At 41.3% G+C, this 23,640-nt stretch overlaps 2 protein-coding genes across 2 annotated transcripts; both read left to right on the top strand.

Moving 5' to 3' along the window:
- Window positions 1–3,850: 3,850 nt before the first annotated feature.
- Window positions 3,851–9,235, top strand: scly (selenocysteine lyase). The gene is made up of 13 exons (XM_071517619.1): window positions 3,851–3,940; window positions 4,647–4,732; window positions 5,006–5,115; window positions 5,438–5,538; window positions 5,692–5,878; window positions 6,071–6,198; window positions 6,792–6,947; window positions 7,034–7,140; window positions 7,275–7,311; window positions 8,076–8,159; window positions 8,350–8,449; window positions 8,618–8,693; window positions 8,786–9,235. Exons 2-13 carry the CDS (start codon window positions 4,653–4,655, stop codon window positions 8,937–8,939), a joined length of 1,320 nt encoding a protein of 439 aa, XP_071373720.1. The 5' UTR covers window positions 3,851–3,940; window positions 4,647–4,652; the 3' UTR covers window positions 8,940–9,235.
- A 586-nt stretch (window positions 9,236–9,821) lies between these two features.
- Window positions 9,822–22,944, top strand: espnla (espin like a). The gene is made up of 11 exons (XM_071517618.1): window positions 9,822–10,115; window positions 10,883–11,073; window positions 12,855–13,041; window positions 13,631–13,813; window positions 13,915–14,046; window positions 18,691–18,855; window positions 18,951–19,101; window positions 19,477–19,649; window positions 19,766–19,930; window positions 20,902–21,860; window positions 22,205–22,944. Exons 1-11 carry the CDS (start codon window positions 9,822–9,824, stop codon window positions 22,734–22,736), a joined length of 3,132 nt encoding a protein of 1,043 aa, XP_071373719.1. The 3' UTR covers window positions 22,737–22,944.
- The last annotated feature ends 696 nt before the right edge of the window (window positions 22,945–23,640 follow it).

Here is a 23,640-nt window from a genome sequence, read left to right as displayed (position 1 = left end):
TGTGCATCAGCAGCTGCACAGAGCTTCCTTGTAGAGCGAGCAGAAGTATGTAAACTGTTCTTTGTAAGACAGAATAAGAAACTGGTTTTCTGAATGATATGTATATTGACTAAATGTAGTGCCTCTCTTTTCAACCATACTGTACAGTATGTCTCTGCACCAGTTGCTTTGAATCTACATCCTTCATGCTGCTATAACTTTGTTGTCTGCGAATCATATCATTGAAATCGCTGTCCTGCTTTTCATCATCATCATCTACTAACATATTCAGACAAATATGCAAAGGTTTAATTTATGTTAATGTTACATTCCTAGTATGACAATGAGTTGTTATATAATGTGGAATTTTCATAACATAGAGTAAATGTCATGTTTATACATACAAAACCATACTGATATTTCATGATTATCATGTCAGCCTTAGAAGTGTATGGCTATATTTGTCAAACAAATGAATATGCTTTCAAAGGAAAAATCAACCCGGTTGGCAGTGTCAAAGTGCAAGCTGCAAAGACTATAATCATGTCATAGCTGAGTTTTGGGTTGTTGGTTTTTGTTTTTTGTTTTTTTACTTCTTGAGCCCATCTTTAGTCCAAATTGCTACAGAGCATTCATGCACAATGGGATATTTTTCTGACCCAAGAAAATGACAATTTGAATCTGAAACTGAATCTGGTCTCAAAATGACCACTAAGATAGTTTGTGAGTTGGCTTTGGAGTTGGAGTGATGAGCATGCCTTAGGTCAGCCAGCCTAGAGAGCATGTTAGCAGTAATGACATTGCACTTACAGTATGGAAGCACTACTGAATCTCACAAATCAAAACAACTGTACTAGAACAATATCTCAAAGTGTGCATGGTTAAGCTCTATTACTCGAGACGGCAAATGCACAGTGAATCCAAATGTGGAATTGTTTGAATTGGCTACAGCACTTCAAAATGTTGTTAATTATGCTGCTGATATAATCCATACAGTACATTACACTACAAAAACCATATCTCCTGAGATTAGAAAGTATTCTCTGTGTGTTGCTATACTTTGTGGGCATCTAATGAAGAGATCCAAGTTTTTAATTGATTTTACAGCCCTCCAGGTATTGTAAAACTGTTAGGAGTTGTGGTTAATCAAAGAGCAAAATGTGTGTTAATGTCTTTCTTTTGTTGTGCACTTATTAGAGTCCAGCTGATCAATATTACGCTTAAAGTCTATCACAGAGATTCATAGCAGAGGTTGCAGTTGTATTCTATCCAGCTACATCATCATCATCATCGAGGGAAAGCCCCGCTGTACTGTACACTACACTGTGTCAAACACTGTCTGATTTCCTTTAACACCCAATATCATAGAATAGCACCACATGTGGGCCCCAGATTGCTCCAAAACAGGTTTATTTTAAATTGAACCTTACCTTGACCTTTATATCGAGAGTTTTCTTATTTTTATTCTGATGGATTGGGCCTTGTAATGTCACATTTGACTAAATCAGCCAACCAAAGTTTTGTTGGTGCAACACAGAAGTTTCACACTGAATGTAAATTAATATTTAAATTAATGGCTCTACTGGGGTGGTTGTGTTGCCCTATCTACTGGTGTCACTGTCCGGTTCCTTATTGATTGTAGGTAGGCTATTACCATGGAACCATACGGTGGATGTGGGACATACCTGTATTAATCCATCCAATGTGTCAGGAGGAGTTTGGTTCATTATGGCCCAATTAGGCATTGCATCTTATATACAGTGATGCTGTAGATTATGTTACTGTCACACACTGTCAATATGACGTAATGCCTTCACAAAACATTTTTTTTTATCTATCCCCTTTTAATGAACATCATTTCAATTTTTGTGCTTCCACACCTAATCAGAATTTATTCTTTTTCTCGCACCATCAAATCGCACCAGTACATTTCTATTTTTTCTTCATATTATTTTGCATTGTATATAAACCTGATTGCTGTGAACAGTGTATTATAAAGTTGTACCCATTTACGAAATCTGAAATGGGCAGTAGTTCAGTCAGTGTCTCTATTTGAGTGTTGGAGTTTAGCGTCAAATGTTTGTGTACACTAAACACATTGTCATATATTAAATAAACATGGAAATTATGCAGCACAAACTGATGTACTAGTCCTATTTATAGAGTCTACTGCATGTGTACCAATTAACCAAATGTTTCCTTTCATACTGTACATTTTGTGCTTGGTGCCCTTGCCTGCCTTATACTAAATTTTATAGAACCTCCTTATTTTACAACCCCTACAACAACCAAACCAATGAATAGCCATAAATTAACACATTTGGTCCTGAAAATCAGATTTGGCTTAGGGGACAGTTCTTCATGCAATGCCTGAGAGACCAGGTGAAACTGGAACACATGGTTTGGCTCTCTGGTAATCATCATAAAAGCCTCAGCAGTAAGGCTAAATGAACGTGAGTCATAGGAGAGCCACTTGGTGAAGTCAACGCACATCATCATCATCATGGTTTAACTTATGCTAATCGAGGATGAAGAGGATGAACTCAATTGACATTTGTGGAAGCCAAATTTTGCAGACAGATCTCTCGAGAAAGGCTCTCATCAAAGGACTGAAAAGGATAAAGATAAAACTTTTTCATATTTTACCCACATGGGGCTCAACTTTTTCCACATAATCTTTATGCTCAATTCATCCCTACCCTGGAGTGGTTTGAGCCTAAGCACCAATGTTGTGTCTTACCTCTGAAACTGTATTAGCAGTTACATCAGAAAATAATTTCATTTTCACGGATGCCCAACAATCTCAAGCATAGATCACAATTATGATTTGAAATAGCCTCAATACATTTATTTTGCTGTAGTAGCATAAAATGTAAAAAGTGTCTCAGACAAATATTTCCCATTCTCCCCTGTCCTTTAACATTAATTTGTATCAACTGTGAGAAAGCACACTTTGGTTGTCTATTTATTAAACTGAATAAACATTCACTGCATATTTCTTGCATATTCTTGCAGTGTCCAATTGCAGATAGGTGTGAGTTTGTTTGTGTATAGTATGGTATATGATGTAGTATATGATGTCTATGTAGTAGTATGTATATGATGTATATGTAGTATGATGTAGTAGCCTAGGTACATGACATGTATATGATGGGCTTTATTTATATTAAGGACTATATAAATAAACATGACTAGACTAGACTAGACAATTCTGGAGACAAATAAATACATTTTCATCTTCCTTCCTGATGCAACAATAAAGCATTGAACCAAAGCTTCCTGGCTGTGGTAGCAGTATCTGGAGTTGCCATGTCCGGCTATTACACGCGTCTTTGGAATTGTTTATCATTTCAAAGTCTCATGAATATGATGGAGTTACAAGTTCGCGGCTTCTTTCCAAAATATTCTTGCTCTTAAGCTTGTTTGTATTGGCTGCCAAATACATAACAATGCGACAAAAAATAATAGCTGTCAATCATTTCCATCTGCTGCAGTATCCTTAATGTAACACCATTAACGCAATTACTTTAAGGCTCTTCGGCATGATAAAAATCTTGATTTTTGCGGGACATTCTTACATTTTGACTATTGTCCTGCCGTTGCATCCCTCAGAGGAGGTGGACTATTTTCATCAGTCACAATCAGAAATGTGCACCCAGGGACTTCAGTCTACCTAAGTAACAAAAGGACTACATACAATATACAGTTTATCATGTCTGTGAAGTGTTTTGTCCATGCCTTAGGACGATAAAGAGAGAAAAGCAGCTTCTTTGATTTTCACGTATGTAAGTGAAGTGGTAGAGTCGCTTGGGGCTTCTTATAACGGCTTAAATTGCATATTTCCCTTTGCGATATTTGGCAACCCTGTGTAGTCGCGCATCATCCAGTCTTAACAACTGGCTAGCTGATGATTGACACAGATAACTAATCTAGCCAGAGCACCTTCACATCACTTTACAAGGTCAGAGTCGTCCTACAGTAATAAAGCTAAGAAATCCAGCCTGCCATCTCAGAACTGAGAGGAAAAATATTTGACTGAAGCTTAATGTTGAAAGCAGATTAACGTCGACTCTAATCTTGCTAGCTAGTGCCAGTTAGCAATACTAGCTAAAGTTAATGGGTCGCTAGCTAAATACCAAACTCGGTCAGGTAGACATGCCAGGGATGAGTCCGGTGGTCCTTAATGTTACAGCTGCGGGTTAGTTAAAGGTCCCCAGTGTGCCTTGATCAGTTAAAACGCATGAATGAACCGCGGAGCATGGCCAGGACTAGGAAGCTTAGCTAACATGATAGCTGAGTAAACACCTACCTGTCATGCTGCTGACAGGCGTGACGTGGACTTGCCAGTAGAGAGTTTGGCCAGGTTTTATCATGTTAGAAGTCTTGGCTAGAAATGTGTAATATCGTCTTGGGTAACACAATTGTAACGAGAATCACAAATTATTTAGCGATGGCCATGAAGGGAATTGTGGAGCAAACATAATTGACACTAGAAATTGCAAAGGTTAAACTCTGCCTTGAGCTACAACTACTGTGCTTTGTTGATGCTTGCTTGATGTGGCGTGCAGTCGCTGAATTAAACAATGTTCTGTGTATAAGCTTCAAATGAATTAGCTTATAAAAGAAATGTTTTACACAAAGTTGACAAAGTCTCTTATGTCTCCTAGGTTATTATGGCTGAACAACCTGATGTAAAGGGTCATACCCTTGTTGGCCATACCTTCTGTCATCATGCAGAGATGAATCTGGACAGGTGGGGAGTTTTGATTGGATTGGTAACTTATTGGTATCAGCAGTTAGAGCATCATCTTAGAATCAAACTCACCTTCTCTCACCAAGTACATAGCATGGGAAATGAGTTTGATTTGATGATTTACATGCTCTTCACAATACACATTATTGTTTTAGTTTTAGTCTTTTGTAGTCGGTGATCATGTGGAGACTCCACCACACAGGTTATTATCCGTGTCATTGTATGTTTATAGCAGATAGCCTATGTTTCTCTCCTGTACATTTTATAATACAGGATCTATATGGACTACAATGCCACCACCCCTCTGGAGCCAGAAGTGATCCAGACGATTTCTGAAGCCCTACAGGAAGCATGGGGAAACCCTAGTAGCAGCTATACACCAGGTGAAGGTTACATCCTGCCTCAAAATGCCACTGAATTGACACTTTACTTGAAATAGGAAATGCAGAGCGAGTTATGTAACAGGATATGTAATGTAATTTATTTATTTTTAGTGGGGTTATAAATTACTGTTTCCAATATATTATCCTGTTACTGTATGGTGATGAGTGAAATGTTTTTTGTTGTTACACTGATTGAAACCCACACCTTTTTAGTACCCAGCCACATAATGTTGTATCTATGTGTGCAAACAGTATTTGACATCTAACTAACATGTAAAATTTTGCTATACTTTTTTTTCTGTATGAAACATGTTATTTCTAGGTGCCAATGCCAAGGCAATGATTAATCAGTCCAGAGCAAATGTGGCGAGAATGGTTGGAGGTAAAGCAGAGGACATAATTTTCACCTCAGGTGGAACAGAGGTAAGCATCAATGACGGTACACGATTGTGCACTAGTTTTGCAAAGCCACAACAGTCTTGTGTGATGACTAAACCTTTATAATAATAGTAATAGTATCATGAAAACACCAGTGTTTAGAGTTGAGAGGTCTGTAACAGGCTAACCTTCTTTCAGGCCAATAACCTGGTGTTCCACACTGCTGTGGAGCACTTCAGGAGAAGCTGCAGGGCTACAGAGCAAGGTGAAGGGAAGAGGAATTACCAGAATGGAAGCGCTGGCCTTCCTCACATCATCATCTCTAATGTGGAACATGACTCAGTCAAACTAACAGCTGAACACCTACAGAGAGATGGCAAGGCAGGTGAGAGAACCTGCTACACACCCAGATTTTTAATAACATGAATCCTAAGAGCATAACATCTTGTTTTATGTAGTATTTTTTTGGCAGTTTTCTCTTTCACAAGCAACTGTGAACAATTTTTAGTTTTCACTCTTTCTTGACTTGTTTGTGTATTGAGTGTTGTCTCAGTGACCAGCTATGTTTTTGTCACAGATGTGACACTTGTGCCTGTTTCCAAGGTGACAGCCCGTGTGGAGGTGGACGACATCATTGCTGCGGTGCGTCCCACCACTTGTCTCATCTCCATCATGCTCGCCAACAATGAGACAGGAGTCCTTATGGTGAGAGGAGACAGAGGCTTGGACAGCTGAAGGCCTCTTTCTTGTCCAGCTCTTCCTGCATCTTTTACACAATTCCTCTTAACTTGAGCCCCTTGAATTTGAGATTTGTTCTCAAGTGGACTAAATCTCAAAATGGCTCCAGCTTTCAAGAGTTAGTCTCAATGTAACATATCAAACCTTTAAGTTCTAAGATTTCATCTAGGTGCAGAAGTTGAGGGTAATACAGAGGAGCTTTAGTGACTGGAGAGTTTTCTTGAATGAAAAAAGGCAAGTCAGGCATGTCATTTTTACAGTTCACCTCAGTTCTTGTGATAGGGACACACGGCATGAAAAAAACTCATTGTAGGAAATATACTGTATATTGGTGTACTGTTTTTAGGATACATAACCAGTATTGCAAGTAATGTATTATTGTAATAGAAGTTAGTTAATTAATCAATTCATGTTGGACGGAGGAATTTGTTTCTGATGAATCGTAAGACGTCATCAGTTATGTTCTTGTCAACTCCTTGCAGCATTTAAAAAAAATCTAAATTTCTGTGTAGCTCTGTATATACGACCCCCAGTATGTTGAAATGCCTTCCTCTTTTTAGCCGGTCCAAGAAATCTGCCAGAGAATAAAATCTCTTAACAAGCAGGATCAGCAACCCAGAATCCTCCTCCACACGGACGCTGCGCAGGCTTTGGGGAAAATCCGAGTCGATGCCTGTGACCTGGGAGTGGATTACCTAACCATTGTAGGACACAAGGTCAGGGTTTTGTTGTATAAAAAACATGATTTGCCCTTTTGAAAAATAACAAGAATAGTCATTGAAAGTTTTTCTTACATTTCTAGTTCTACGCTCCCCGGATTGGTGCTTTGTATGTGAACGGTCCTGGGACAAAAACGCCGTTGTATCCAATGCTATTTGGAGGAGGACAGGAGAGGAACTTCAGACCAGGGTAATGTTCTATTAATGTTCTCACCTGAATAATCATCAATCAACTACCAAGCATGCATGAAACGATTACTGAAATCAGAAAGAGCTGCAGATTTAAATATAAGGGTCTCATTTCTTCTTTTTTGAATATTACAGTACTGAGAACACACCAATGATTGCTGGTCTGGGAAAGGTAGATCTCCTGTACTCCTATACTTGGTATTGGGATTGTTAATGGAAATATTTTCAGAAGTAGTTTAAAAAAAATCAAAACTGATGATTTCTAATATTTATTTGCTGGTTACCATGAATGATGTTTCACTTCAACCATACCCGATGCCCTGTTGGAAGACCACTGGCAAGTTCAGTCAAAATGATCAGTGATATTCACACTAATACAATCAACCCTACTTACGAAAAGCCAGCTATATCTGCTGCAGATTGATTTTAAATTCATAAATTCAAATGATTTTGGGTGTGGACGTTCCAACGAGTTAGACACATAAATGCTTTCAACTTTCAAAAGCAGTGAAATAAAGTTCTTTCTTTTGCTACTTCTGCCATGACATGAACACGGCAAGTGTTGTGCAAAAATTTGTTTCCGCTAAAAAAATGTGTTTCTCCTTGATTTTTGGAAGTCTATAAAATTATTTCTGCTCGGCCATTTTTCCTGCCTAATTGGAACAGCCAACCACACAACAAACGTTGACCATGATGTTTGCAGTGTTGACAGCAGCGAGCAAGGCAGTTGTGCTGGATGTGATGGTCTCCCAACATGGCTGCCAGGGGGATCTAGAATACCTCTGTTGACCTTAAACTCCTTTAGCCCTCACTAAAAGAGTTAAAAGACATTGTTGAATACAATTGATATTGATTTTGTAAAGTATTTCATTTAGACACCAAAACTGTCATGTCACTGCTGCTTTTGCAGTTACTGATTTATTATGTGTGTGTTAGGCTGCAGAGCTTGTGACCTCCAATCTGTCAGATTATGAGCGTCATATGCTAAGTACCAGACTTTACTTGGAGGAACGACTAAGGGTAAGTCAGTTTCCATGTCTAGATCGAGAATTAATTTAAAAGAAAATTCTAACAATGATATCTATTTACAGTATGATTATGGTTCATATGCCTTATTGTTTCTCTTAATTAGAAATGATTACCTGAGATTATCTTGTTGCTTACATGTCATACATTTAAAAGTTTAACGTCAGTATGTTCGCATTTTCAGGCTGTTTTTGGGGAGAAGATCCGCTTCAACAGCCATTTCCCTGGCTCTGACACCCTTCCCAACACATGTAACATCTCCATTCTGGGCCCAAGATTACAAGGTGATGTCACGACTCCCTTCCTTCTCTTTGCTTTGTCTGTTTTGGCCTGCCACTGCGGACAGTGTCCTCTAACCCTACACCTATGCTTGTCAGAGGCAGGTCATGACCTGCATGGGGCTATTTGTAAACAACAAAAGCTTTGAATGATTAATCTCTCTCCTGCTTCAGGGCGGAAGGTATTGTCCAACTGTACGAGGTTGTTGGCCAGCGTGGGCGCCGCCTGCCACTCAGACAGTGGAGACAGGTAGAGAGTCTCACTTGTTGCGCCTTTATCAAGACCCAGAATTTATCAGTGAATAAGTTACATGACTTCTCTGTACTGTGTCTGTCCATCAGGCCGTCCCATATCCTTCTGAGCTGTGGCGTTCCCTCCGAGGTGGCAGCTAATGCGTTGCGGTTGAGTGTGGGTAGAAGTACGTCAAAAGCAGACGTGGATACAGTGGTGGAGGACCTGAGAGGCACTGTACAGCTGCTGGAAGAAATGGACTGATGGCCTTCATGTATGCTACATAAACTGCACTTAACGGGTCAAATATGGACATAGAGAATTAAGAGTGCGTCATCTGTTTATTGTACATTAATTCATCATGTAAAATGGTTTAAAATGTTTAATATAAATAAGGGAAAAAAGTGACTTGAGGAGTGATGTTATGCAGGGATGGATTGCTTTCATCTGCTGAAAGACCATCAGCAGCTTCCATCACAGCGTCATGCGAGCAGCTAATCAGCTAATCGTCTCTTCTGGAGCCGGGGAGACATGTAGGGGTGTTATTGAAATAAAATATTTACGTATACTTTAAACAATTTTCTCACTTTCTGTATCCTTTACACACCTGACCTAATCAGCAGTCTGATTATAATCTGCTGATTATAATCTGGCAAATTTAACAGTTGTGTTTATTTACTCCCCCGCTGAGATCGAGATTAATTTTTAAAATAGTTGTAAAAAATAACACTCATTGTAATCCACCATGCCTTGGCGGTGACTTCTCCCATTACTTAAGTTTCCGTGCTGCCTCAGTTCCCCTGTCTCCAGTGAAGCGTGGGTGCGTGTGCCAGCGTACGTTCATTGCCACACAAAGGGGAGCAGGAGGCCATGAGTGCTGTGCCTCCACCCGTCTTTCATTACCTTTCTATCTCACTGGGCCTGACCCCCTCCTCTCTCCCACAGCCATGCTGGCCAGCTGGCTGCTGCTCGGGTGTCGCTTTTCTGGCTTGGGAGGAGGCAGCGAGTGCGTGCGTTTTATGTGATTGTGTGCGAGTTTGCCTGTACATGTGCGTATGATAGAGAGATGGTAACTTGCTGGGGTCCAAGGAGCTCCAGGGAGCCTGTACTGTGTGCCATAACATACCCATAGGGCCAGTGCGGGGGATGGTGCTGCACCGGGCCATCCAGGCGGCTCGGGCAGGAGACCTCGCAGCTCTGAGGGACCTAGCGTCTTCTGGTCACCTCTCAGCAGCCATCACTGATGCCCAAGGTGCTGGCCCGGTGCACCACGCAGCCCGGTGTGGACGCCTGGAATGCCTGCGCTTCCTGGTGAGCGACTTGGGGCTGGCAGCTGATGCCCGGGCCTTGAACAGGGCCACGCCAGCGCATGATGCAGCAGCTACTGGCCACACCCGGGAGCTGCAGTGGCTGGTGGACCAAGGCGGCTGCAACATTGAGGTAAGGCTGGCCATTGAGAGCCGGCTGCACAGAGGGATAAAGTGACACTGAGAGCTCAAATCCCCTGGGAACGTGCCACATCTCCGGCTTTCTTGTTACTTTCAACTGAGTTGTGTGTGAGAGTCTAAATTCAAGAGATGGCCATCTAACCAATCCCAGAGTGGGATTACATCATTGCAGTTGTAAAAGGTACTGTAGAGTACCATTTCAGATGCATTACCAGCTGATTACATCATATGGTGTTGACTTACTTGTTATCCTGTAGTATTACATAGCCATTGTAATTACGTCCAGATGCTTCAGAGGTGCTCCCACTAAAGTTAGCTATTAGTTATACAGTTAAATTTACCTTCATCTCTGTTGTTTTTCAGAGAATACAAGGCAATCTCTTGATTGAATTTGCAGACAGCTGCTTAAAATTAAACAACACATCTAATGTTCCATCTTATTATTAGCTTCATTGGTGGTCTCCCTGAGAACCTCTGCTAGCTTTTGAAGTGAGGTCAAAAGGACAAGGTGTTTGTGATGAATTAATACTGTTTCCCCTGATATTCAAGCTGGCATATGTTAAAGTTGGCTACACCGCATTGGAAAATAAATGCATATTTCATACACGTTCAACAAGCAATTAGTTTTGACTGAGTCAGTTTTGTGTATAATGTGGTGTGTGTGTGTGTGTGTGTCTGTGTGTGTGTGTGTAATAAAGTCCCATGATGTGTCCTGACTGTCTACATGAAACTCAAAAACAACTTTCTGGATGATTCCAGGACCAGGACGCTGGTGGGGTCACTGCAATCCACCTTGCAGCCCGGTTTGGTTGTGTGGAAGTAATTAAGTGGCTGCTTTCTGTTGGGGGTGTGGCCGAGGTGGAGACAAACTGTGGAGCTGTACCTGCTCACTATGCTGCAGCAAAGGGGGACCTCACCTGTTTAAAACTACTGGTTCAACAGGCTCCTGGGTAAGTAACCCCCCCCCGCGCCCCCTTGCTTTTACTGGTGCCATTCCTATTTCTTCTTTGAAAGGCCATAAGAGAAATGAGCTCAGCTTTGATAGGGAATTTCCTTCAAAATGTACAACATGTACAACATACCTCTGGTGACCCACAGAATAAACCACAGGGTATCCCCTGACACTCCCTTTGCCCCCAGTGACATGTGATCACAGGACACACACCTACAGACCAGACACCTTGGAACCCCACTGCGGTCCTCACACAGAGCATGTGGGGACATCATGGTAACCTTTGTAGACTTAATTTTATGTAGAGGTTTAGGTTTGTGAAGGGCAAAGTATGAATATTCGTATACAGTAATAAAATAATGACTAATTTTCCAATCTGTGATATAGATTTGTAGGTTTTGTTTTGTTTGAAAATTGGCAAATTTTGTTTGAGAACCATTTTTTTCTGTAAAGTCATCTACCTGATATAGATACAGAAAGTGTATTAATTCCCTATACATTTTCTGTTATTTTAGATAAAATCACATTTGCAGATGATGCCTGAATATTATCAAATAATCAATTCCCCAACTTAACTTTTTGAGGTCATAATTAAGAGGATTTACTGCAGTAGGCTGCACTCCTCCAGAGGGAGGGGATCATGTGAAACATTATTCCCTCCCCATGAATCCCCTTTCTTCTCCACCCTCTGAACCTGAGACAAAGGCACTCAGATGAAGACATGTTACTGTCTGCCTGTTTCATCTCCTTGTTACAGGAGGGTATGACTGTATTTTGCATGGGGCATGGTGGGGTCAGAGCATCACATGTGACCATCAGTAACCGGTGAATAATGGATGCCTAGACGCTGTCGATCACATGTCAGCCTTGTGGTTGTATGTACTTCAATGTAAATAGAAATGCAGCCCTACTGTATGCATTTACTGAATGTTTCCCAGATTGTGTTTCTGACCACACGACTGCTATACAACACTAATCACACGCACAGGATACTCCCAAGATTCAAGGGAGCATTTATGTAGATGTGAAACTCCTTTATCAAAGATGTGTGAAGTGAGTGACATTTATTTCAGATCAACCCTACATTAGCATATTTATGTTGGTTACCGTTTAGTTTTACAATTGATTTACAAAAAAGAAAGCAACACTTTTTGAACAGGTCTTGTCTGACACATTTAGCTTTGCTATATTTTCTTTTCTTACTGGTTTCTGCCATTGACTTCCATGTGCTGTGGCCACTAGCCTCACCTTGATAGTCACAATCCAGATCACCGCTGGCCACGCCCACAGGAAATGGTTTACACCCTAAAATGTCCCAAACATTACTGAAAATCCAATTTCAGGCGAACAGGGACTTTGTTATATTTAGAACAAAGCTGGCTAAATATATATATATCATCTTTTAAATCACTACTTAATTCACTTTGATAGACTTGCTTTTATGTAATGATATTTTATTAATTGTCTTTGACCTTCCTTTTTATGTTTTAGTTAATTTTTACTTTTCATGTTTAAGTTAATGTCCCTTTTTATGTTTTATGCTTTGCTTACATTGTGCTTTTATTGTTGATTTTATCTCTTGGTTTTTATAGAATTTTTATAGAATTTTATTTACATTGTAATGCACTCTGTAGCTGACTAACCAATACTAGTTATTATTATGTTGAGTAATTGTGTTTTGTAAAGTGTTGTACAAATAATAATAATAATATGTTCTGACAATAGGCCTGCACTGTTCAGGTCTTTATCTTTGTGCTATTGGTGTGTGTCGCACTGCAGGTATGTGAACCATCAGACAGGCATCGGTGCTACTCCACTGTACCTGGCCTGCCAGGAAGGGCACCTGCATGTGGTGGAGTACCTGGTGAAGGACTGTGGGGCCGACATCCACCTGAGGGCCAATGATGGCATGACCGGCCTACATGCTGCTGCCCACATGGGCCACCATGCCCTGCTGGTCTGGCTGGTCAGTACAAAAACACAAAAACACTGGGAGCATCTATAAAATTACAAGATAGTAGGGTTGGGTTCCGTTACCTGGTTCCATTTTAGAACCGGTTCCGAAAGAGCAAAATACCCAGATTCGTCAATCCCTAAGTGAACAAATCCTCTACAGAATCTTCCCCTCCCCGAATGATGTCATACATTTGCGTCTCCAGACCCCACTTCCCAGTGTCCACTTTCCAGTGTGTTTGTCAACATGGTGGATGGTGGAAAAGCATTTGAAAGCATGGGCACACTTCTCGAAACTAAATGAGAATACGGCGAAAAGCAGTATTTTTGGTTTGGTCCTGCAATAGTTAACGAGTGATGTGTTTTTGAAATTTTCTTTGTCCTTTTTTCCCCAACAAGTTATGTAAAAAGGTTCTATAAAGTAGAAAGGATTCGAAAGGATTCGGATTCCATAAGCAGATTCAATACTGGATTCAGATTGATAAAATGCTTTCAAACCCCAACTTTACAAGAGAGTGATATATTTTGGTTCCTAGGAATATTTGTGTGTGTTCAGTCAACACTTTCATCTTGTTTCATGTTGATTCATCGACCCCAAATAGGTCACTTTTACAGACATAAGCCTGTCCTGCAAGGACAGAGATGGAGCCACTGCGCTGCATTTTGCTGCCAGCAGGGGGCACTATTGCATCTTGGAGAGGCTGCTTGACATGGGTTCAAAGGTCATCAAGGATTACTGGGGAGGCACCCCACTGCATGATGCTGCAGAGAATGGAGAGCTAGAGGTTGGTCATAACTTGGTCATAACTTGTACTAACAAGTCAATAATCATGTAAATTGCTGTGTCTTGGTTTTATTGACACTGGTCATGTATCCTTTCTCTTAGTGCTGTAAAATCCTGTTGGCCAATCAAGCGAACCCCTTAGACCAAGATATTGATGGGTTCACAGCAGCACACTTGGCAGAGTACAACGGACACTTTGAATGTGCCAGATATCTCCGTGCCATGGAGACAAATGTAAGAAACCACTCTTACCTATATTATATTTTTCAAGTTTTCACAGTTTGTTGCGTCTGTGTCAGTTTTGCCCTGCTGTTTATCTTGGCATGAGAAACAAAGCCAGAATAGGGAGCATGGTCAACAGCAGACATCTGGGAGATCTTGGAACCACTGTGACTCATTTTCTTAATTTGTGACATGTATTTAATTCAAGCCTGTCCTTTCCAGAGCTATTCTCTCCACTCAACTTGATTGAGGGCTCTCAGTTTAAGAGGTCTAGAAAGTGGAGGATGATGGTATTGGTGGTTAATAAGGCATTACGACCTATAATGCCGTAAGTCCATGTACTGGAGCAGGTTGTCTTTGTCTTCTCAGTTTGCCAGTGAGGACTCTCTGAGATTAGCTCTTTTGTTTTGTGTGGTAAGCACGACACTCTTAATTTGATTGATGAATATTTCAGTGTTAACACCTTGTTTGTGTCGGTGTTCCCTGTTCAAGGCAGAAGTCAATGTAGTAAAAATTGGCCTACATTAACCTCACAAAATAAAGTCAGTTCACTGCGTGTAGCTTATTTTGATACATTTATTTCTTTTTTGATTTGTTTGTCCTTAAAATACCTACATAATGATTGGGCCTAGAACAGTTGACACTGAAATTTGAGCATTTGTTAAATTGTTTTTCAAGTGGAAACAAAGAGAAAACCATTAGCTGAAGCAGCCTACGGGGACCACCCTGTCAGCAAACCTGTTGAACTTTAAAGTAACAGCCTGTCCGCCTGCAGACGTCGTTCTTTCTCTGTTGCCGCGGGCCAAGTGAGGCTCACAGTGCAGGCTACACAGTGATGCGCAGAGTAACGGAAGCTGTCAGCCAATAGAAACCATGAATAAGTCAGCAGAGGAGAGCAGTACTCATACGTGAAGAGGATGATGATAGGGAGCCAGTGAGGCGTGGCTGCTGGGCTCCTTCAGAAATAATCCTCCATCAACAATGGAGAGCTAATTAGCACAGGGGCCGCTGCAGCGTCGAACGCAGCCGGAGCCGCCGCCAGCTAAGGGCCTATCAGTTACCCCTCTCCAGCGGCTCAGGTGGAAGGCCCAGGGGCTGAGCCCGTTATGAGATCCAGGAGCTTAAGTTTCAGCGTTTTCACCATTCTGATGCCTGGAACTGGCAACTCTATCCCTCTGTGGACTTGGAGAGCAGGATGTCATTGGCTTCAAACACACGTTTGATTGTGTGTCATGTTTTTTCCAGAGGGTTTGGAAGTGCTATGATTGTCACTTCTGGATGCTGTGCAATGCTGGTAGCAGACTGTATGGTGTATTATGTTTCTTGGCAATGTATGTTTCAGACAGACAAATTATGAAATGATTTCAACAAAGGGGTCATCTGATAGAGTACCTGAAATTACACGTAATTTTTTTCAGTTCAGTCTCATAAGATTTGAAGAACCGGTTGTGTATGCTTTGAAGCCTACAGCACCGGAATTGACATGCTTTAATTACATTTCTAGTGGTGTTGCACATTTGTACCATGTAGCTCACAGGGTTTCATTGGTTCTAAAGTGTCAGTCAGATAATCTCATTTCCGAGCAGCGACCTAAATCGATTGGGACATTGACCAGAGAGTTGCGTGTTTGGCATTTCCGCATGTTTGGTGTGCTCACAATGAGGTCAGACTCTTTCAGTGTTGTCAACTGCTCTTCCTCATCATGGGTCTCAGGAACAGCTGCAATCAAATAAACAATGCATGGCGTGAGGTTTATTTCACTCACATTCACGGCTTTTGCTCTTCATTCACAGCGATCCAGCCAAACACACTGTTGTTTGAGATTGGTATTTTTAGAACACTTCGAAAAGACAAAACACAGTGTCCTCCCATTCATCAATGTGTTTTTTGGGACAGAGTTTACACATTTTTGTTTGTTTGCCATTAGAAAAAAATGCATGCTATAATAAGGTATTTAGCATCAGCGTCTGTTGAGAGTAAGAATGTAATGGTCGTCTAATTCAACATTACCACTAGAGGGTACCTAGTGAACTTATTGTATTCTTCACTGTACCAAAGATAAAGGAATCTGCAGGCATGCTTCTCATTAAACCCTCATCCTCTCTCACATCAAGCCTCTGGATACACATCTATCTGAATCTCACAAAGCCTGGCTGGATCACAGTTGAATGTTTATCACACATGGGGAGCTATTCTATAATACTACAGAATCCTGAATCAAATCCCCATACACAGTCTTACAGGACTCTGAAAATATGTAAAAAGTAGGGGCTAAAATATATTTCAGTGCAGTCTTTTTCTTTCAAATTGAGTGTTTTTTTAATTTCTTTCAAGGAAGGATGCTGGCACACAATCGGTTGATTTTAATGGAAGGAAGTAAAGAGGGTGTTTTCATCAGGAAACTCAGTGTATTAGTAGGTGACTTCAGTCATATAATCCTGAGTGTGGCCACGGTTTGTCACAACATCCACGCAACTCTTGTCAAATGGGCCAGGGGTTTACACTAATGAGTTGGTGTGATACTAGAGACTGTGTTTATCTCTACTTTGTCTCATCGAGAAATCATTGTCAGATTTTCCACATTATTAATCAAAGTCTTGCCATCTATCTAGGCTTATGGCGTGACATGATGTTTCCACAGTGGCATTTCACTAATCATCTCAGGTGGACTTTGCCAAAAAAGTGCTTCATGCATTAGCTTCCTCATTCAATGGAACGGAGTGGAAAAAGCACCTGAACGCACTGGATAAAGTGTCTCTTCCAGCTGCTTTGACAGTCTTCCGCTGATACCTCCCTTCGTGCAACAACATGGCCATTGGATTGTCCATGCATTAGTGACATTACCGGCCATCCTATCCTTTCCCTTAATTATTAACAGCATTCTCCGATCAGAGTTTATTGTTTATTGCCTGGCGGCCCTTGGCCACTAACAGAGATGTTGATGATGGTGTCAAACGAATGGTGGGTGATCTTCAGATAGTGTCACATCCTCAACACTGAGCGGCTGCCTGGATACCTGGCTGCACAAGACAACGCCACGGGAGTTTCACCGCAAGTTGTATTGGTCCGCGTAGGGAAACATTTCATTGTCACAGAGTCAAGGTTAGTACGGTTTTAGGTCGGTTTATCGATCATTCCTGTATTTTTATCACTTTTTTCTTGTTCAATTTACTTTTTTATTTCTTTTCTTTTTTGCTGGATTAGCTTTTTTGTTCCTGTGACCATTTGTTCACTAGTATAACTGACTGGTCAGGCTGAGTAATCGTTATTGTAAGATGAATGGTAGTTTTTGTAAATCAGGTTTATGGTAGCCACTTACGGGTAGTCATGACTAATACTCTGGAACCACTGTGACTCATTTTGTCTTAGATTATGAGCTTGCTATACTTTATCATTTGTGATTTTTACACATTGGATATTTTTTCTTTGTGGGTAGTGGACTGGGGCTGGATATAGATTTTTGATGATACAATAGTGGTTAATGTACGATTAGACCAAAATCTAATCATTGTGTAACTACCACTTACATAATCAACAATGATTTTTTTATAAGATGCAGGGTGCTGTGCAGTCATATTTGTCTGGTTTAGCTATACACACAAAAACTTTTTTGAGTAAATGTTTGCTACAAAGATTGTCTTTTGGGTCTTGATAATTATTAGACTCACAAGCATTCGTCTCCACCATGTAGAAAACCATATCACTGAGAATATATGGAAGTGTGAGTGGACATGTATTTACATTAAAGTGTTCTGTGTATAATGTATACTTGCTGTATACATTCCATGTTGCAATTTATCACCAAGAACTTGAATATTTTACATGGAAACAGGCTGTTTAATGATGGATTCCAGAGCAGAAACTTGTGAGACATGTTACTTAAATAGACATGCTGTTCTAAAATCATTTTCAGTCTCTCATGGCTTGACCCACAGGGACCACAGATTACTGGTGCTGTATGTCTGTCAATGTGACAGCAGTGAGTAGCTGTTTCTTAACTCTTGGCTCCTAATCTGTCCTGATCAGGGTCTTTGTGGCCTCAGATAGTGGGAGAGTGGATCCAGGCCAAAACAGGGTTAGGCTATCTATATCTGCGTGGCGATTGTGATGGGGTGCTGATGAAAACCAAATGCTCACCGGCCACTGGATCTAATTAAACACACACACGAACAAATGCATTGTAGCTTTTAGGACGTTGAACTGTTACGAGAAGGGTCACAAAGGAATTGGGTTCCCCCCATTCCCAGCCCCCTGTTTATCTATTTATGTATTACACAACTTCGGGGAAGTTTATTCCTCCGCCTGAGCAATGTCACAGCATATTTCGTGCTGTTCGACATCAAAGTGCCGCATGACAGGAAATGGCGAGGACCACCTCATGGACACAAAGCACAACAGCATGCAGCAGCATATTAGGCCTTCCTTTGATGTTTTGGTTTCTAATAATGTCCTTGGAGAGCTGAATTTGATATGCATTCTGCATGGAGTCTATTAGGACAATACAGGTTCATTAAAGGGGATCTAAATGCTTCCATATATCCTGCATCCTCCCTGCAGTGGTGTGAAATGTTGCCAATATTTTCAAGGTTGCTCTCTTTCCTCTGCACTCGATTTTTTTCCTTCAGTCTCCCATAGGGCATTTCTCTGTTGTTGTAGCCCTTTGCCGCAGATAAGTCCATTGAGGATATCGCTCCAATAGAGGAAGAAGTAAAGGTAAAGCCAGCTGTGTCGTGGCAGCTCAGCAGAGAGGACTACTACCGGAGCCTGAGTGACGCATGCAGGGACAGTCACAGCAGTAACACACAGATGGACAGTTTAAAGGTTGAGCTTTTTACCATCTTTCCTATGTTTTTCTTTGATTCTTCATATTATAACCCCAAAGCAATTGGCAACGTCACTCTGTTCATCCCAATCAGAAACCTGAGAGTGAGGAGTCCCCCCAGGCAAGATACCCAGCACCCCCTCCTGCACCTCCCTTACCCTCCTCTTCATCTCCACCTGGCACACCTGCCCAACCAGAGAAAACTGCAGTCGCTAGAATAGAACAGTTTCAACTTGCAACATCTGGTGAGAGCAGCTACCTCTAACTGTATGCCTGATGTGTTGTACGTTATGCTGTAAATGTATGTTTCTTGTGTTGGTGTTTTCAAGTTTTCAGTGTATCTGTGTTTCACATGTACTGGCTGTGGAAACAAATTTCCTCTTTGAGGACAATAAACATCTATTCTATTCTATTCTATTCTATTCTATTCTATTCTATTCTATTCTATTCTATTCTATTTATTGAATTTTAATCACTCCTATACCAAGGAATGCAAAGACTATTACGGTATTGACTGATTAAATCATTGCTCGAGGGAAACATTTGCATCTGTGTGTGTTTGTTATTGAAATATTGAAACACAGAGTGAAACAGACACTGCTTATGATTTTTTATTGCAGTTATTAAAGGTTTCAGTCAGTCCAAGGCCACTAGGAGTGAGACAAATGCCCCTGCCGATAAGATGATGTTACCTGATGCAAAACACCTGGCTGACAAAAATCTTCTCGGTGACATGAAGTCCATTAAATCTTTGAAACAGTCTGGGATATCAGGAGCCTTCACTGGACAAGCGGTAAGCACAATAAGCTTGCCTATGTCTTACATCTTTTCTTTGTAATTTCTTGCTTTGATTATCTAATATCCTGTTATGCTGTTATACAGAATGTCATTTCCCTGTGTCCTCTGCAGAGTAAGATGGTGGTGCTGCCCACTGAGGAGGCCAACCTGTCGGACATCGACTACCTGGTGCCCACCCATGATGAGAGAGGCCATCCCATCGCTGAGTGGAAGAGGCAAGTCATGGTGAGACAGCTGCAGGCCAGGCTGCTGGATGAGGAAGATCAGCGGAGGAAGGTGATGTATACTTTACTTCTTAAAGGAATAGTTCACCCAAAAATGAAAATTCTGTCATCATCTACTCCCCCGCATGCCAGTTGAAACACAGGTGAAGTTTGTCCATATAACACACAGGGAGGTTGCCAGCACAACTCCATAGCAGCCTTCTCCAAAACAACTGAAGTCAGTGGGGACCAGTTCTTCAGAGTTCCAAAAAGACCTACAGTATATTTACACCATAATTTAATGCAAATCTTAACTACAGCTGATTGATTTGCAACAAATAATGGTGTATAGGTCTTTCTATTCACAGTGTGATTATTTGGCTGTTTTTGTTTTGGAACTCTAAAGAACAGGTCCCCATTGACTTCAGTTGTTTTGGAGAAGGCTGCTACCAAGTTGTGCTGGCAACCTCCCTGTGTGTTATATGGACTAATACATTTCACCTGTGTTTCATTTGGCATGAGGGTGAGTAGATGATGACAGAATTTTCATTTTTGGGTGAACTATTCCTTTAAGATTAAACATTGTTACATTAATAATTATGCATACAGAAAAACCTTGCTAATCTAAATCCTGTGAGAAGAGAGGTAGCACAGATTCATAAAAATTTTGTATTATTGAAATACATTAAATCACTGAGCTTCATCTCAAAATGTGCAAAACACTTGGACACACTTTTTTGTTAACAAATGTGTGTGGACATGCCACTCACGCCACTCATGCCACTTGGATTCAAGCCTAGGGCAGTGGGGACTTAACCTCTAGACTATTTCTCTGAGCAAAGTTAAAATGTTTTTAATTGCATATATCAAATCATTGAGCACACTTGGTAGCACATAACTGGTCTATTCATATTGCTACGGTTTGTTCTACTAGACTAGTACACTATTCTTCCTATGCCTATGGCATTTGAAATCTGAAATGGGCCTTAATGATCACGTATGCTGCACATTTATCTACCCTGCTATTTACTTGTGTTCTTACAGGAAAATGGGAATAAATATGCAAAGGTCAGCTGGAGGTACTCCCAGGCCCACAATGCCATCCTGGGGCCCTTCGGTGAGCTGCTGACTGAGGACGACCTCATCTACCTGGAAAAGCAGATTGAGAATGTCTCCATGCAGAAGAACTGCGAAGGCTATGAGCTGGAGCTGGCTCGCCTGGCTGAAGAGCTCAGACACATACTGCCTGCTCCCATTGTCAACATCACGGTCAACACACAGTACAGAAACTTCACAAGTCAAGTCCCTCTGCCTGTGTGGTGCAGCCGCATCTCAGGCATCGTAAAGAGCATGTCTCTGCTCATGGCCAACCTGACAGACCAGCCCTACTGCAAGATGCCCAACACCGAACTGGTCACCGTATTCTCCCAGACACCGGTCAGACAGAACTCCACCAGGGGACGCAGAGAGAGGATAGAGAATGAAATCCATCAGTTTGGAGTGTCTGTGAGGAATCTGAAGTCCAATTTTGAGAGTCAGAACTCACCCACTCTGTCAGATGATACAGACGAGACTGTCATGTTAGATTATCCCATACAACTGGAGGCCGCAAAGGCAGACAAACAGCCTAAAGGCTTGACTCCAGCTCCAGAAACAGACCAAAACAGTGACTCTGGCATTGACTATGATGAGAGTGTCACAGATGTTATAGAGACCACCAGCCTTAGAAAGGAGCGTATAGTGGTGCTGTTCTTAGGCCACTGGAAGAAATCTGCCTACACTGTGACACTGAAGAGTAAAGCAGAGAGGAAGATAAGTGGCAGTGAGCCGGGGACGGCTGACAAACCTGGGTCAGATCGTAGGGGCAGCATGGAGAGCGGGCAGTCTAAGAAGATGATGAACAGTTCTCTGGGACATTTCTTCAAGCAGCGGAGTGCGGTCAACAAGATGTTAGGAAACTGGAGGAGCATCATCTCCAGTGTGCCATCCAGACAGATACGCAGGTAGGACTGCATCATTTAGACTTTTTTTCTGAATATTGTGATTGTGATTTGAATTGTAATACATGTGGCATACACCTTTTTATAAATGTACATAATTCCCTTTCAGAACTTACATTTCACATGAACATAAGTTCATGTGAAATGGGTTCCAAAACTTAGGATTTGGTCAGTTTGATTAAAATTATCCAGCATACAACTTGCTTTTCAGCCAGGGATGCTGCGCAGCACACTGAAACTTCTCTCTCTACTAACAAAAAAAATGCAGTCTCTCGCAGTTTGGAAATTGCAGTAGTCAATATTGCAGTGTCAATACTTTTTGATTAATCGTGCAGCCTTGTCCACAGCCTCCACAGGCAGAAGGCCCTGTACTCCCCGGAGCAGTTCCTGCCTCGTCTGGAAGGAGTGCCAGTGGACTATGACACCCTCACCCTTGATCTCTTCATGCTGGGCTACTTTCACATCCTGGAGTTGGATCTTCCTGCGGACGAACGCAAAATGAGGCACCTGCTGTGCTTTGAGGTGTTTGACCACATCGGGGGCTTTACCTGGGAGACGGTCAGGGACTTTCATAAGGCCGTCATCGAGGACATTGAGGCTGGGAACCGCGAGTGGAAGGATGGCTTTGAGGACATTAAAATTAAGTTCTTTGGAAACGCAGTGAATCAGTCTGAACGCGCTCCAGAAGTGGAGAAACATACCCTTCCAGAGGTTAGACAGGTCCCTAAAGTCATTGTCGAGACGCCTACTCCTGATGAGGGGATGCTGCGAAGTGGCACTGACATTTCCAGTTTTAGCAATGAAGAAATTTGTAAATACATTGACCGTAGTTTTGCTTTTTGGAAAGAGAAAGAGGCAGAGATTTTTGATTTTGAGTAGTTGCTTGTGTCATCTTTTTGATATTTTTTGTATGATTTGTAGTCAACTGACATGAAGTTATTAAAAAAGCCAGATTGCTTAGACTACTAATGTGTTTTCCTGAGAGTGAATATCTTTGTTTTGAGATAGAAAGCAGCTCAGCAGATAAAAAGCAGCTTTTCCTTTGGGAAGAAAGCATTTTTATGGTGTATGTCACCAACAAGCCCTAAAATCCATGGTCTGGCAGGATGAGCACCAGTTCTAATATTACAAAATAAATCATCACACAGATTCCTGTGTAATGTCATTTCTTGTAAGCCAGATCTTATTTCATTATTTACCTCAATGCGAAGACTAATTTCATTGACATTTCACCTCCTTTCATCTGTTACTTTTTTTCTTAGTGCAAGCCTCACACATCTTTACCCCCATGGGGACATCTAGCACTTTATCTATTATGGCAGCACTGTTTATTATTGTAACACTAACAGATGGTGCTACATTATTTATATTATTTGCCAGCTTCCAAGCCTCCTTGAGAAAAGGCAAAGTATGTTCCTTTAACAGCAGGTGTGGGTCCCATGCATGTTGTTTGGAATCTGACTTCAGCACAGCCTTACTGTCGGGCCTAAAAATAACTGAGTGAACGACAGGCAGTCTGTCCCAATGACTTGGCAAAAGCTTTTCGCCATACTGGCCTCTCCATGTTGATCTAACCAGCTCCTCAGCCACATGCACCTTTTTTACTGGATTCTTTGATTCTTTGGTGAGTCATTTCTTTCTATAATTGTGTGTTTTGATGACAGGAAATGTAATTTATTGTAGGCTTCAGAGGAGATTATAGTCACAGAAAGCCAAAGTTGCCGTCGTTTGTTGTCGTCGTGATAATACAATGATACCACACTGTAAACAAGTTACACTTGTT

This window comes from Centroberyx affinis, unplaced genomic scaffold (assembly GCF_046629955.1).
Source record: "Centroberyx affinis isolate AG114_WGS23_722 - 3 ecotype Tasmania unplaced genomic scaffold, CSIRO-AGI_Caff_v1 ptg000503l_1, whole genome shotgun sequence".
Lineage (NCBI taxonomy): Eukaryota > Metazoa > Chordata > Actinopteri > Beryciformes > Berycidae > Centroberyx > Centroberyx affinis.
This window is presented reverse-complemented; position numbering and strand designations above follow the sequence as displayed.

Excerpts from the sequence above, each read along its gene's own strand:
- espnla (XM_071517618.1), top strand. The coding sequence starts at position 9,822 with ATGGTGCTGCACCGGGCCATCCAGGCGGCTCGGGCAGGAGACCTCGCA. Across the intron at positions 10,116-10,882 it reads AAGGCGGCTGCAACATTGAG|GACCAGGACGCTGGTGGGGT; the intron begins GTAAGGCTGGCC and ends GGATGATTCCAG. Across the intron at positions 19,650-19,765 it reads GAGCCTTCACTGGACAAGCG|AGTAAGATGGTGGTGCTGCC; the intron begins GTAAGCACAATA and ends TGTCCTCTGCAG.
- scly (XM_071517619.1), top strand. The coding sequence starts at position 4,653 with ATGGCTGAACAACCTGATGTAAAGGGTCATACCCTTGTTGGCCATACC. Across the intron at positions 6,199-6,791 it reads ATGAGACAGGAGTCCTTATG|CCGGTCCAAGAAATCTGCCA; the intron begins GTGAGAGGAGAC and ends TCCTCTTTTTAG. Across the intron at positions 8,694-8,785 it reads CACTCAGACAGTGGAGACAG|GCCGTCCCATATCCTTCTGA; the intron begins GTAGAGAGTCTC and ends TCTGTCCATCAG.